The sequence below is a fragment of the Trichosurus vulpecula genome, chromosome 4, assembly GCF_011100635.1.
Source record: "Trichosurus vulpecula isolate mTriVul1 chromosome 4, mTriVul1.pri, whole genome shotgun sequence".
Lineage (NCBI taxonomy): Eukaryota > Metazoa > Chordata > Mammalia > Diprotodontia > Phalangeridae > Trichosurus > Trichosurus vulpecula.
Genome location: NC_050576.1, coordinates 112,900,712 through 112,915,725, shown reverse-complemented (window position 1 = coordinate 112,915,725; position 15,014 = coordinate 112,900,712). Strand labels below are relative to the sequence as shown.

Sequence of the window (15,014 nt, the reverse complement as noted above, 5' to 3'; positions counted from 1 at the left end):
ATCCTGGAAGAGAGGAAGCAGCTGAAGACCACACATTATGGTGCTTAGATTCCCTGCTCCTCTGTAACGACTTGGATAGAGACAGAAGCTTGATGAAATGGCTTTGTTGCTTAGGCTGTCAACCTCCTGGGCTACTCACAACCTTAGGCTGCTCCTAATTCTCACACACCGAAATCACTGTTTGTTCCCTTCTTAGGAATCTTGATTGAAATATGGCCTCTCTTTATTCAAAGAGTTATCTACCCATTTCATGGTCACAGGCAGATGACTCAAATGCTACGAATGACCCTTTTTTCAGACTCAGAATTACCTCCTAGGATTAGACAACCTCAGAGGTCATTCAGTCCAATCTTCACCTAAATCAGAATTCCTCCCACAGCACTTTGAGTGGTCATCGGCTAAGAGATAACACGTTGCTTTCCAAGGCATCTCATTTCACTTTTGGATTGCTTTGTTTAGGAAGTTCATTCTTATGTCCAGCCTAAATATTCTATTAATGAATACATTAACTTAATAACTTCCATTTCTCCCAGCTCTGTCTCTATAGGGCCAAACAAAAGTTTCTTCTTCCCCATGACAACCCTTCAAATATTTAAAGCAGACATCATTTCCCTCCTAAATTGTTCTCCTCTCCATGACAAACATCTCTGACTGCCTTCAAATAATCCACATATGGCAGGCTCTTGAGGCCCCTCACTCAACTGATTAAACTGATTGCTCTCCTATGGCTGCCCTGCAATTTGCCAACATCCTCCCTAGAACGTGGAACATAAACACAAGATTTTAATACAGTTGTGATCTGACCAGTACAGCGTAGGGTGAGATTAACACCTCCTGTGAACAGGAGGATATCATGCCTGCTAATGAGACTAAGATTACACTAGCCTTTTTTGGTTGTCATATCACAATGTTTTGACACGTTGACCTTGAAGTTCATGAAAACCCTCAGGATCTTTTTCGTGTGATCTGTTGTTCAGACAAAGGACCTAAACTACAAAAAAAGGTTATGGATGGTGCAATAGAGGGCTGTTTATCTTCAAGAAGATGGACTTCATGGAAATGGTGTGCAAATGATGCTAGACTAGCTTGTGCAATTCTCTTGGTTTAGTCAGCGCTCAGTCTGTCACAGACACTGAAGTGATATGCAGAAACAGGAAATTACAGACTATTTTAAACAGCATGTTTTATTAAACTCACTTGCTGATGCATTCTATGGCAGGATGCTAGGTTTCAAGCGTTCATAACCTACATCTTCACAAGTGCTTTTTTAAGTGCGTTCCCCTGCCTAATATATGGCATGTTCACCGGGATGGAAAAATCTCTACTGTGGTTACTATTTCACCCCAGGTCATGTAGCTATTTTACATAAAGAGAATAATTTATAGCTATACTGAAGGGAATACACCTTGCTAGAAGTCTCTCATGCACTGTATAATCCTAGGAAAGCAACAGAAATGCCTCACAGAGACTTTAAAGTTCCTGAACGCCTTTATTCTGTACCCAAAGTCAAAACATAGCAATCTTAAAATGAATACCAGTTAACTGTACTTAGAAACTGCCTAACCACCTTATTTTCCATTTCAAACTATGTATCTTTCATCAAACCAATTCTTCTACTTCCCCTTCTTTGGATAGTTTTATATCATTAGACATTTATGGCTACTGTTGTCCTGAAACTCTGCTTCTGTCAAGGCCTGTTAAAGCTAAAAAGTATAGGACAATACCAATTATAATTATGAGTTAATTTGAAAACAAAAGGACTGGAATGTGAATGGTGTCCAACAATAACATGGAAAGAGATATGAAGAAAAGTAATCGACACAACAGGAGGGGGAAATCGTGAAAAGTGAAAAGTGAAAATCGTGTGTATTCTCAATCTATCTCGAACATGTTTTCATGCTAACATTTTGTTAGGAGAGGATTAAGGGTCTGGTCTTACCATATAAAAATCCTTAACACCATGACTTAAATTTATTCTAGGGGTGCCACTGGACTACAGATTGTTCTGTGCTCTGCTCTTGCTACAAATATCAACATTTCAAAAGATGTACAATTTCATCAGTCAGTCCACGGTCACAAACGATGATAACCACCTGCATCTGCAGATGTTCTTCATCAGGTCATATTACCCATGACCACTCCAACTGACCACATTTTTTAGTAGCTTACTTTCAAATGATAATTCACTCTGAATCCACTGTATGGCTTGTACTCAAAGGTTTTCTAGGTTGGTATAATCTATCAATACTTGCACTCAATGGACTAACTACTTCTGAGAACTAACTACAATGCCATGATGACGCAAGGGAGCATCACAGGGAACTTTACTGGAGACTTACTAGAATTTTTAAAAAATATTCCTCGATACAAACAAATGCTATGTTCTAACAATAAACTTGAATGTTGATCTGACTTTACATAATTGATGTGCTCCTCAAAAGTTGCATGCAAATTAGACCCCAAGTTCCCAGGCCTAAAAAAGTTACTTCAAAAAATGTCTTTTATTCATTTTTGATTGATCATCAATAAACAGGTGGAACCTCAAAGTTTTTCTGCCCTTTTTCCTCATCCTTCCTTTGTTGTCAAATAGGATCACAGGGAACACAGATTTAGAACTGAAAAGGACTTTAGAAATTAATATAGCTCAACCTCCTCATTTTAGAGATGAAGAAGCTGTGGCCCAAAGAAGGCAGGTGACTTACTTTCATCAATTAAAGGAACCCTTGGGAAAAGGTTTGGGAAAATAATTTATGATTTCTTTACAATAGGTTTTTTTAAAAAAAAAACCAAATTGTGGAATTCTGGATTAGAGATGAATTGATTTTTAGTGGCTTGGGTATAACTAACCTATGAACAGCAACATGGGCATTTGAAAGGAGAGTGCTTTGTGTTCCTATTTTCTAAAAGTATTGGGGTGACAAGAACACACTCACTCTTCAAGTAAGCAGCTATAGCTGGTTCTAGAATGCAAACATACTGGTGCCCTGTTTGGAAAGAAATGATTAGCTTTATATAAAACTTACTGTTAAGAATGTAGTTATGGAAAATCAATAACCAGGCCTTTTTAAAAAAAAAATCTTTGGTTAGAAAGAGAAAAGAAAAACCCCTTTTGATTCATGATAAACATGTTACATTTGACAGATCAAGTTTCAACTAACTTTCCCTCTCCTTAACAAATGAATATAAAATTAGGCTTTAGTTTATATCAAAATTTTGTTTTAAAAAATTGGAAAAAATTATAAATTATTTAAAATTATATTTAACATTATCCTAAAGTCCACATGTTATAATGGAAACAGATAGTATGAGGAACTTAAGGTTTCATACATTTTTTTAACAGGTAAGATTTTTCAAACCAATAAAAATTACTTAAAAATGCCACAAGTCTGCCAGATAAGCTATTTAAAACTCTGTACTACATCTCATATAAAACAAACTTCTTTGGTCACTATCCACTTTAACTTCTAGCCATTGTCAGTACTGTGGTGGTGAGAAAGAAAAGGGAGAGAGAAATATATATCCATTACCCATTAAAGATATAAAATCTTAATGAATTTTGGTAATTTTAATAAATATATACCAAGTAAAACCTCACTTTGCTACAACAACACGTTGGTATACAAGCATCTAATATCTAACATCAAATATTTATCAAATATTGAAAATAAAGAACAGACATTACTAGACTATTCAGCTATAACACAAAAACACGTTTAAAAAATTGGTCCTTGTGGACAATTGTCCAAATGATGATCCTACTCATACACTGTATGAATGAGACCTATATTTAATATTAATAGCAATAATTTTTTTAAAAAAGCTTTTATCTTGGAGAAATTGGGGGAGGGGGACAGAAGGTATTTAATTCCTGTGAAGCACTGTTTAAGAATGTCCAAGTCAACTCATAACCTTGTAAATGGGAATATACTTTAGCTAGAAGACAGGTTAGGGGGTAGAGAAGGACAGGAGGGATGTTTTGGACACTTTTGAAAATGTATATGCTTAAGTGATGAAAATGAAGAATTTTGACCAAATCTATTTTAACCGTTGTAGATTCAAGTCCCATTTCTCCAAAATAAGTTTTCAGAAACTAAAATCTTTACATTCAAGATAGAACCTTATTGATCGCCACATCATTTATTAAGATTGTGCTTCTTAATTAACAGCAAAAGTCATATATAAAAAAACCACATGCTTTTATAATCTAAAGGAGTGAAATTATGCAAAACAGATTAAAGAATAAAGCATGCCACTGGTTCATGAACTTCATTATACAAAAAAATAAAAACAAAAACAAAAAACAACAAACTCCAGCAACAGACTGTTGCCATAGAGATGCACAAGCAGCTAGTGCTGGTTTATAACAGGTCTCTCTATTGTTTCCTCAATCCCTTTCTAAAAATGCCAAATCCAAAAGCAATTGGGCATTGAAAAAAGGAAGAATAGAGATGTCGAATAAAAAGTTGAACTCAATATTTCAAATGTAACAGTTTTCGAACAATATTGATCCACCCTGTGTGTTATTTTCTGTTTGTTAAATCCCTGCTGTAACTCTGATTTTATCCTTAATTTTCACAACAGTAAAAATTAAGATAAAGTAAGGCACCAAAAAACGCCCTGTATGACAACAGACCTCCAAAAACCTCTTTACTCATCACAGGCAAGCTACAGACTTGCGAGTGACTCCACTCCACGTCGTTTGTTTTTATTATGGTTCCATAAACAGGTGTGTTTCATTATATTACATACCAATTTCTTCAGTCACCTAAGACTGTTAAATACCAATATTTAACAGTGTCTATACCAGAATGTGAAGCCAGTTCACCCGGGTTCACTCTATCCAGTCTTTTACTCAGAATAAATACTGTTTTGTATATATGAAGCAGATAACCCTAGCTGGAAATATTGATGCGCTTGCCAAATAACTAGTTAGTTAATTGGCAAACTTGATGACCTTTCTTAGTCAGTCACAGACGCCTTGCAAGGCAAGGGACATAAAAGGGCTCCTCATCCCATCTACTGGTCTTTTCTGTTACAAAACTAAGATATACTTGTAAGCAGTAATTCAACTGTTTTCTCTGTGAAATCTCCATATTTTTAAGTAGCTCACTGATGCAGATTGTACAGATGTTTTACGCAATCTGCTCTCCAGGCATTAAAGCTACACGACATGTTCATGGCATAATTGTATCAGTTGTACAAAACTATAAAATCCATTCAAAATAAAATTTATGACAGCTAATTGATCATGCTGCGCATGCTTCAAAGTTACAGCAGAAAGATGGCTCATATTTTACTTCCTTTGCTGCAGCACAGTTTATTACTTGGTAAAGATTCCTTTTTCCTTAAGGATTTTTTCCAAGATTCACTTACATTGCTTTTTTCATTACACCCAGTCTCAAAATAATCATAAAATTTGCCTTTACATTCAAGAGCATGGTCGCCTCTCATAGGTTCCCGACTTAGGGTTAGGCCATCTCTCTCAGTTTCATTACCTGCTTTCTCATCATTTAATTTGGCCTTTTCCTGAATGCCAGGAGACCTGGCATTAGTAATGAATATTTCATTGGCAGGTATCTGGTCATCACTTCTGTAAAGAGGTGCACTGCTTATGCCATAATCCACCTGGTGGGAACAACTTGGCAAAGACATAGGGGTAGAAGAGGAGGAAGAGGAAGAGGAAGAAGAGGGTGAGGCAGAAGAATTTTCCCCATGAGCACTAACAGAGAAGGGTAAATTTAGGTAGTGACTGCCACATTCTTGGTAGAAGCAACAGGCATGAAACTTCTCACAGTCCTCTTTTGTCATCCGGATGCGTTTTCGGTAAGGACAGTCTTGAGCCATGAACCACTCCTGGGCGGAGGCTCCGCTAAATGAGCAGGCAGAAAAGCACCAGTTATTCTGCATGATAATTTCTCCATGGATCCTTTTCATTAAGTTATTTATAAGCACAGATCTTCGGAGATATACTTCAGGGTCATCAATAAACTTTAGCTTTTCTAAGGACATGTAAAGGATGTGAGCTCGTTCTTCAAAAATGGAGATGGTCTAAAATCAAGAGGAAGAGAAAGAGAAGGTTTAGAAGCTGACCAGGCCAAAACTGAACAATCACCACAACATGAAGCCTTCTCTATCTACAGGTACATCATTTTCACTTGGGAATTTTGTAGACTTATTTCCATAACCCCCTCCCCGAAGAAGCTTCTGTTCACACAGATCATCCGGCTCCACAGTGACTCCTCAAGATGACCAAGAGGACTTCTCTTTCCTCAAACAAATCTCAGAAGTGGGGAAATACAGACTTCTTATTGCCACAGGGTTTTGTCACTGGGGAAAATTGTTAAGATGTCAAGACACAGCTAAGAAGGCCCACTTCAAGAGTATTTCAAACCCAAACTTCCAAGAGGCCTCTGAATCTCAGGCAGTCAGCTGGGACTAAGAGATTCTGGCTTTAAACCTTGTCCCTCCTTTTAATCCTTCCTGCCTCATGTTTGCAACTGGACAACAATTATCTAAGAGGCCCAGGTCCTGACAGATCTACCACTTGAAGGTCCACTAGGGACTGGGGAGCAGTTAAGGAGAAATTAGAGGGCCTATCATTGTAATGAGTGATCAACTATCGCATATGAAATGTTCCACTATTTGAGAATCAATGTAAATCCACAAAAAAGCTGAAAATTTTGTTACCACCCTAAAGCAGAAAATAAAATGGATTAACCTACTGTCACATTCACAAGAAAGGCAAACTTGTTGGTTAATGTGGTAAACCATGAACTAAGTCAGTCTACGCTACCCAAGAGCTATGAGTGTATGTGTGTGTGTATGAGACATCCTGAATGACAAAAAAAAATCAAGATGAACAGGAGAGAAATTAAATTCATAAACTCTATAGATGACTACCTCTGAAGAACTTGGTCAACATTTTAAAGAAGGTAAGGATGGGCTCTGAAATGATTAAATTATCAGTTTCATAATTGTAAATACTTTGCTATCCCTTGTTTTCCATCCTATCACTAAATAAATACACGCACACACACACGCACGCACGCACAGAAGCAGTCATGGTTTTATATCCATAGGCGGCCTGGGCACACATTCAGGAACACCTGTCCTGTATGTTTGGATACATGTGTAATAAGCATTGATCATAGTGGCAGCCACAGGCAGATCAAGATTCAAATGTGTATGGATTTAACAAATTGTATATTCCATGAAAGTCTGAAGAGTAATCTCAGCCTGTAGTTCAATACCAAAATAATAAAACCATAAGAAAAATGATCATTCCTTAAGATTATTTCATTTTGTTGTTTCTAGCGAAAGGAGTCTCCACCTCTTTATTTCTTGAACTCCCTCTGAAAATTAAACATCTCCCTGCAAAGTAACAATTAATATGGTCTAGAACTGGTTCATTTTCATTGCTTGGGTGGAACAATTTAATTTCTGGAACTGCATCAAACAACTCTTCTTAAATATCTTAAACTCTTAATAAAAATGACTATTTAGAAAAAAAAAGCATACTTTATGGTTACAGCTGCTGAGTGGTGGGTGAAAATCCTCTTCTTCCACATACTTCCTCTTAAAGTATGTGATCTTGGACGTTGTGATAGGATTTGAAATTCCCCTGTAATGTGATCCTGTGGTAATAAATCAGATATGACAAATGACATGCGGTTTGCCAGAGGTTCTCCAAACAAAACACTTTCCTTTCCTTTCCTACTACAGGATAACTCTGCTACATATTTGTCTGTACATGTGGTGATTAAAAATAAACATTTGTCATAATAGTAACTATCTCATGGAATTCTAGGCCCCAAGTCTTTTCTTCAGTCAATTTCAGGGAAAATAGTTTGCTTAAGCATTGCTAGAACAGTTGCCTTAATATTTTCAATTGGAAAATTTTCACTCTTTATTTACAGGCAAACAGTAGAATTAATTAGTGGAAAGAATCCAAAAGCTCTTAGTTATAGTAGTTTTATTTTCAAAACACTTAATAAAAGCTATGCACCAATTAAAATGGAAACACAGCACTGTACCCAAGTGTACCTCATTGTATCTGTGTGTACATGTACACAGAGACACACACACACACACACTATAGCCAGCCACCTCACCTGAACAAGGCCACAGAGCCTACACTAAGACAGTAATGTAACTATTATTTATATGTAATGGTTACCCTTCCTAAATTATTAGTGGCCCTAAGCATGAAAACACATCTATCTGTCTGTATTAATACAACTTTATATTTCAAAAGCTAAAATTTCAGTTTCCTTACATAAAAGATTCAGTTGGCACAGGTCTATGCATTTTAGTCACAAAATGTATTATGATAAAAATGAAAAGATATTTTAAAACCACAACTTTATGAGAAAATCCATTCCGTACCCTTTTAACAGTTCAAAATTTTATTAAGACTGTCTTACACTTCATGTTTTACATAATAATTTATATTTTATTATAATTCAAAAGAATTTACCATATAGTATAAGAGCAAAAGAGATGGTCATAAGCGAGAGAAACAAACTGTTATTCTGTTGGCTAAAAAATGCTCTAACATTCTTTGTAAAGCAAATTGTGTGCTCGGCATAAAAGAAATAGCTAAGAACTGCTGGCCAAAAGTACCATTTCTTTTTATTCCACTGGATAAAGATTTCATTGTCAAGCCCACCGAGGGCAAATGTAGCTCTAAGAAAACCATATGCTTCCACAGAGGGTGAAATTAAAACCAAAATGTTGCCCCAGGTTTTTTCCAGGTTAGGTTTTTTAATGCTAATTTTAAAAAAAAAGCTGCAAGACCTACACAAGCCATACCAGTCCATGTAGATACAGTGCGGGATGTAATTAAACACTACATTCAGTTCTTTCCCACTAAAGCTCTGGCTTTCTTATTACGGTCAATATATAGCCCTTCCGGAGATTCCAAGTAGCATCCATTCTAGCCATTCAAAAGGAAGCCCCGGAGGCACTGGATTGGAGCTCCCCCCACCCCCCACCCCCAGTCTGGCTTCAGTGTGGAGCAGGTGAAAGGGAGGGACAGTACCTGCCAGAGAGTGGCAAGCCCCTCTGTCCCCCTGGGGGGGAGTCTGGAGAGGACCTGAGGGACTGGAGTGGCTGTAGCAGTCGGATTCCCATAGTGTCTGGTACTCAGCAATTTCGGCAGCTCCTTCCGAAACAATAGGATCACAGAATCTATTCATGGACAGAACCAGAGTCATCTCTGACAACCTTAAATCTGGAAAAAGAAGAACAACCTTCATCAAAATCAAACTAGAGGCTCGTCGTGGCATTTTCATTCCTTTGCAACAAGGAGACTTAAACTTCTAGGTTTTCTTCGGCCTCTTGAATATTTTCCATTCCAAAAAGAAAAGGCTGAGAGCCCAGAGCTAAACTCTCTGGCGGCTCTTCTTTAGTTCAGCCTCTCGTTCAGCAATCTGCATTTCATGGGCGGATCTTTAAAACCCCATTTCTTATTGTTCTCTAGATTCCCTTCAGCCCTCTCTCAGAGAGCTGCCTGGCCTCCCTGAACACATTTTCCTCAAGACCTTCCCACAGAAAACTCACCACTAAGAAGCCAAAAACCCTGCATTTTTCTTTCAATTAATAATGGAAAATCAATTTTCTAGACAGTCCCTAGAGGTTTCCTTTGATGAAATCCGTTAATCAATCAATCAAAAAAAAAAAGAGGGAAAGCCCCATGTACAATACCAACTGATGCTCACGGGTCTACAAATCAGTTCAGTTGTTTGCCACTCTCCTCGAATTTCCAGAAATGCTGCTTCCTCTATAACATTGTGGGGTGTCCCCCTCCCTTTTCTTATCCAAAAATGAAGCAGACAGAGACACTTGGTAGTTGTTTCCACTAGCCCTGATCGGACTGAACTGGATCTGCCTCCAGTCAAAACACTGTGAGATTAAGACAGAAAATTGGCTCCAGTTTCAAGCCGTGAGTTGCAATCCCATAGGAGCCAAGCACAACATCAACTGAGCAGGCAGAATATTAAACAGGAGCCAGGGCTTCAGGGCCAAAGGCGGCTTACAACTTCTCACATTGCAAAACCTAGACACCAGAAGAAAACTTTCCGAAGAGACTTCATCGTCGATGGACGTTTCTCTAGCTCAATCATGAAGCACTGAAGGAAATGCAGTCACTGTAGGGTCTGGGTTCCTACACATCCCTGTAGTTTCCACCTCACCCCCAACCTCTCTCCTCCAAAATCCAAAAAAGTCCCCATTATTTCCGTAAGGAGAAGGAAATGGCAAACCACTCCAATATCCTTGCCAAGAAAATCCCATGGACAGTACTGCTGGGGCACGGTCCACAGGGTCACCAAGAGTCAGAAATGACCCAACAACAATTTCCCCAAGGATAAACTTCTCTACTTAATTCTTAAATAGGTTTAGGGGAGAGAGAGGAAGGTTGGCACTCAAAAAAGTGAGAGGGCTGTGGATTAAAAATAAAAAAAAATTAAAGTTTCCACAGTGAAACTATGACTATTATTAGCCTTACAACTAGAACCCAGTGCACCAAAATATGGCATAGCTAAGTCTCACTTAGGGCAAATCATGAAGCTCCTACAGAGGCTGCATCGAATTTGCACTGTATAGTTCCATTGGGCTGGAATCAGTTTCCCCATTTCATGTAATTTTATAACTTTGCATAGTGTGAATTGTGAGATACATTTAACCATTTTATGAGAATGTATTATCCGTACTAATCGGGACCTCCTCGTCTTGTCTCAGCAGCATGTCAGCTGTTTGATTTCAAAGGAGACAAAGCTTCTCCCATCTCAGTACCCAGTTTAAAGGATTGTCAAAGAGAAAGGTGACAAGCCTACATTCTTTCTAACGCTGACTGTCTTTCACAACTTTCAAATATATATGAGAGATCCAATTTATCCTTCCTTCTTCAAATGCGCAATCTGGAAAGCTCTAAGGAAAGGGAGAGATCTACAGAAAGATGCCTGCCTCGTTCCATATTCTCACATATCTGAATGTTCTCTGGAGGTGCTCTTTAAGGTAAAGAAAACACAATGAAAAGAAATAGAGACATTAAAATAATATTGGTTTTTGAATCTCAAAGCAGTTGACCCACACTACTGCTTAACTCCACATCCTGTCATTTCTCAGACTCAATATATTCTGGAGACAAGGCAAAGCTAAGAGGTCGGATGGCTTCCTCAGGTAATTTCAGCCCTGAGTTTGGCTCCCAGATCCTCCATGTTTCTAAAGAAGCCATAAAGAGTGATCAAGGGAGCTCATGGACAAATCCTAGAAATGTTTACACGTAAAATGATGAAGTAACGCTTTAAAAGAAAGGGTTGGTGGCACATGCCATTTCTTTTGCTACTTGACAGTTGTCACTAAAAAAAAAAAAATTGGCCTGGAGAAATTGAACAAAGCAAGTCATCCTGTCTTCCCTTCCAACTTGGCACTCTGTGTGTGTCAAATCTCAAAGGACAATGTCCCTGGGAGACAGTCATATACCTCTATTAGACAACTAGATGGGGACTGCTAGGACCAACGAGATCATAGTTTTTCACCAGTAAGCAGATTTCCCTCCCTCACTGACTCCTGTTTTCCATAATATTTATCTTTCCATTTGATTCGGAGAATCAGGTCCACATATATGCTTGCTTACATAATATATACAACTACAGACAAAGGTCAACAAGCATAAGTTCCAATTTTCAATCTGTTATAGCAGTTATTTTGTTTATTAAAATGAGCCTATGCTTGTACATAAAAAAGGTAGTAAAGGTTCTCTCAGTATTTCTACGTGATAGAATTGTGTTTCTATCACCCTGAATTTTAATTTGACTGGAGCTTGTTGGCATAAGTATTTTTGACGGTTTTTTTTTTAAAACCCTAACAAGCTTTCCATTTTGAATTAGAAACATGCACACGACCAAGTATACACTGAGGAAACGAAGTACTACAAGTGGTTTTTCCACAGCTCTGTAAAAACAGAAAAGAACAAGGATTCGGAGGGGTTTTGGCAGGGGGAAATGTGGTAGGAACAGAAGAAGTGGGAGGATGATTTTATAGGGAAGGTTTTGCAGTTACTAAGCCTTTATGGTCAACGTTTCACTTTTACTACTGAATTAACAAAGGAATGGGAGGCAACCTTATTAAATTGTTATGAAGGATCACTATTTGCTTAAGTCAGCTCCTAGCAATAAGTATCAATGGCTTACACCATTCCATTCAAAATATCATTGACTAAAACAACACTTCAAATGAGATTTATATTTTAACTCTTCCACTGGATTCAGAGGATTAAGTCTTATGTAGATGCTATTACAGAATATAAACACAAAAGTTGGCATTTAAGTAAGACAGGATTCTTTTTAAAGAAAAGAGAGGCTGAGGTTTAAAAGGCTGAATGGAATGACATCTACTGGCATCCCCAGAAAGTTTAGGGTTAGAATGTCAAGCGTTGGTGGCTGATATTCCTAGTAGTTTCCATCCATTGCCGCCTCTGTTTTTCAGGGTAACTTGGGCTTCTTTCCTTAAGGCCATTACAACATTAATTGGAATATATTGACAACTTCATAGTAAAACAGCATTTTATATGATGATACCTAGGAAACTGAGAAGGGAGTCTTGACCATGGATTTTAGCATAATCCTGAAAACTAAAGGAAATTCAATTAAGAAATCTAATTGTAAAAAATGTTATCAGTCCAATTCCTTTCCTTGAAAGCAAGGGAATAAAAATGCAAGGCTTTTAATTCCCTTTTAGCTCTGTGTTTCTTCTGTCTTGTTCAGGTGGGTGACTACGGAGGTCTGCTGACTCTACGGCAAGAGCAAAGCTCTAAAGGGAAGGAACAGAACACCTAGCCTTTCAATACAACAAACGCTGCCTGGCTACCACTTTTGCCAGTGGGCATCGGCTTGCCCTTGGCCCTGCCCTACTGATTCTTCAGCCACAAAAAGGGTGAAAGGAGGCTTTAGGGCGGACAGCTCCCTGGGGCTTTGCCTACGGATAACGAGGGAGGCTGAAGGAAGGGGCCTCGGGAGGTGGGGACCAGCGGCCGCTACCAGGCACCCCCTGCCCCGGGCAGGACGATCCATCTCTTTCTGAAGGGCTCCTTGGCGGGGCCGGGCCGGGGAGGGCCGGCATACCCCACTCTCCGCTCGTGGCCGCCCGGTGTCAATGTCATTAGCAGTTCTCCGAGGTTAATGCGCACTACTGCCTTTTTCTGGTCTGTCCCTCGGAGAAAGTAAACAAAACCCCAAGTGTTTGGGAACAAAGAGCAAGTTGTCTTTCCGTGGTGTCCTATGTTCCTCTCCCTAAAGAATGAGATCTATTATTTTACACACACACACACACACACACACACACACACACACACGCACTCTCTCTCCCCCTCCCCCTCCCCACCCCCTCCCCCCTCAGTCTCTCATACTCTCTTTTAAAACAAGTTTCCTTCTAAGGGAAATAAACACCAAAGGTAGGATTCCAAGGAAGTGACTCATGGCTCTTGGCAGGGGCGCAGGCTCGGCCGGCTCAGGCCCGAGCTCCAGCCCACAGCAGATGCCGAGCTCTCCGCGCCGTCCTGCCCAACCTCTCCTGAGCCCCGGGGGATGGATGCGGGGAGGCTCCCCGGCTCCCCCGCCCCACGCCGTGGGCTGCCGCGGGCTGGCGGGCGGGGCTTTGCCGGTGACCGCCTCCCCGCAGCTGCACCCGCGGCGAGCCGGGCACTCGGGAAAGTTGCTAAGGCCCGGGAGGAGGAGGGAGGAAGGGCGGTGAGGCGGAGGCGTGGACCAGGCGGGCAGCAGCCTGAGCCCCGCCGCGGAGGTGAGCTGAGGACAGAGCAGCCGCCGCCGCCTCCCGCCAAGCCCGCCGCGCAGCTCGGCGGCCCGGGGAGGAGAGCGCGGGGGTGGAGGTGGCGGGCGGAGGGGGGACAGGAGGTGCCATTTAATGCATTTCTTTTTTTCTTGCAAAGGCGCGCTCCTGCCGCCTACACGCCTTCCCTCCTCCCCCTCTGCCGCGCGGCGCAGGGGGATGGGAAAGGGGCAGGCCAGGGGCCCCGGGGGGTCCCCCTGCCCGTCTGCGGCGGGTCGTGCGAAGCGGGGAGCCGCCCGGCCACCCGGCAGCCGCAGAAGGAAGCGGCCGCTGGAGGGGCTCCCGCCGAGTCGGGCGAGCAGCGGTGCGCGCCAGCCCCGGGAAAAGGAAGAACCCGCGCTTCTTCCCTCCCTCCCTCCCTCCCAGGCCGCCCGCGCGCGCCCAGCTCCGCTGCCGCGGGAAAGGCCGGCTGGCATTGTGTGGGTGCGCGCGTGCCCGTGGAGACCACCCCCCGTACACACACACATCTCCCTGGGGCGGGCGGTCAGTGGCACCCCGGCCCCCCGAGGCGCGCGCCCCCGGCCAACGGTCACGGCGGCCGGCCCACGAAGCCCGCGCGGGCTCTTACCGCGGGGTCAGCCGGAGGTAGCGGCGGCCGTGGGTGCTGCTGCTTCTCCTCCTCACCTTCACCTCAGAGGCGGGCGGGCGCTCACCCCACGCCCCGAGATCCCCTGGCCCCCACCGCGCGCGCCCCCCGCAGGGATCCCGGGAGGTCCCGCGGGGTTCGGCTCGTCCGGTGGCCCGGCGTTGGGAGGTGGGCGGCTGGGGCTCTCCGGCAGGTCCCGCTGGCCGCGTCTGAGCCGCCGCCGCCGCTCCTCCAGACGGTTATGATAATGAGCGGCTCAGTGTAGCGAGGAGCGTGTGAAACCCGTCAATCCTGTTTCCCATTTCCCCGTGGGTTTCCGCGGAGAGGTTTTCAGGATGCCCCCAGGGTTAGAGAGCGAGCATGACAAGCGCGCCTTCCTCGCCCCCTCCCTCCTCCTCCTCCTCCTCCTCCTGCAGCCGCCGCCGCTCCTCAGGCTGCACACGGGGCGCCTTCCCTTCCCCCCTCACCCCCACCCCTGCCCGCCCCCTGCCTCCTTCCCTCGCTCCCCCCCGCCTCCCACTCCCCCCCTCCGCCTCCCGCTCCGGCTCCCGCCGCCGCCGCCGGGGCCCGGGGACGCGCG

General features: G+C 42.4%; 1 protein-coding gene across 1 annotated transcript; it reads right to left on the bottom strand.

Moving 5' to 3' along the window:
- Positions 1-3,549: 3,549 nt before the first annotated feature.
- On the bottom strand, positions 3,550-14,752 carry SERTAD4 (SERTA domain containing 4). The gene is made up of 4 exons (XM_036756283.1): positions 14,417-14,752; positions 9,041-9,232; positions 7,519-7,634; positions 3,550-6,048 (listed from the first exon to the last, which is right to left on the bottom strand). The coding sequence occupies exons 2-4, from the start codon at positions 9,213-9,215 to the stop codon at positions 5,287-5,289; spliced, it is 1,053 nt and encodes a 350-aa protein (XP_036612178.1). The 5' UTR covers positions 9,216-9,232; positions 14,417-14,752; the 3' UTR covers positions 3,550-5,286.
- Positions 14,753-15,014: the final 262 nt, after the last annotated feature.

Coding starts and splice junctions, on each gene's coding strand:
- SERTAD4 (XM_036756283.1), bottom strand. CDS start 9,215: ATGACTCTGGTTCTGTCCATGAATAGATTCTGTGATCCTATTGTTTCG. Junction 7,635..9,040: donor GGCTTGCCACTCTCTGGCAG/GTACTGTCCCTC, acceptor TTATTACCACAG/GATCACATTACAGGGGAATT. Junction 6,049..7,518: donor TCAGCAGCTGTAACCATAAA/GTATGCTTTTTT, acceptor TCTTGATTTTAG/ACCATCTCCATTTTTGAAGA.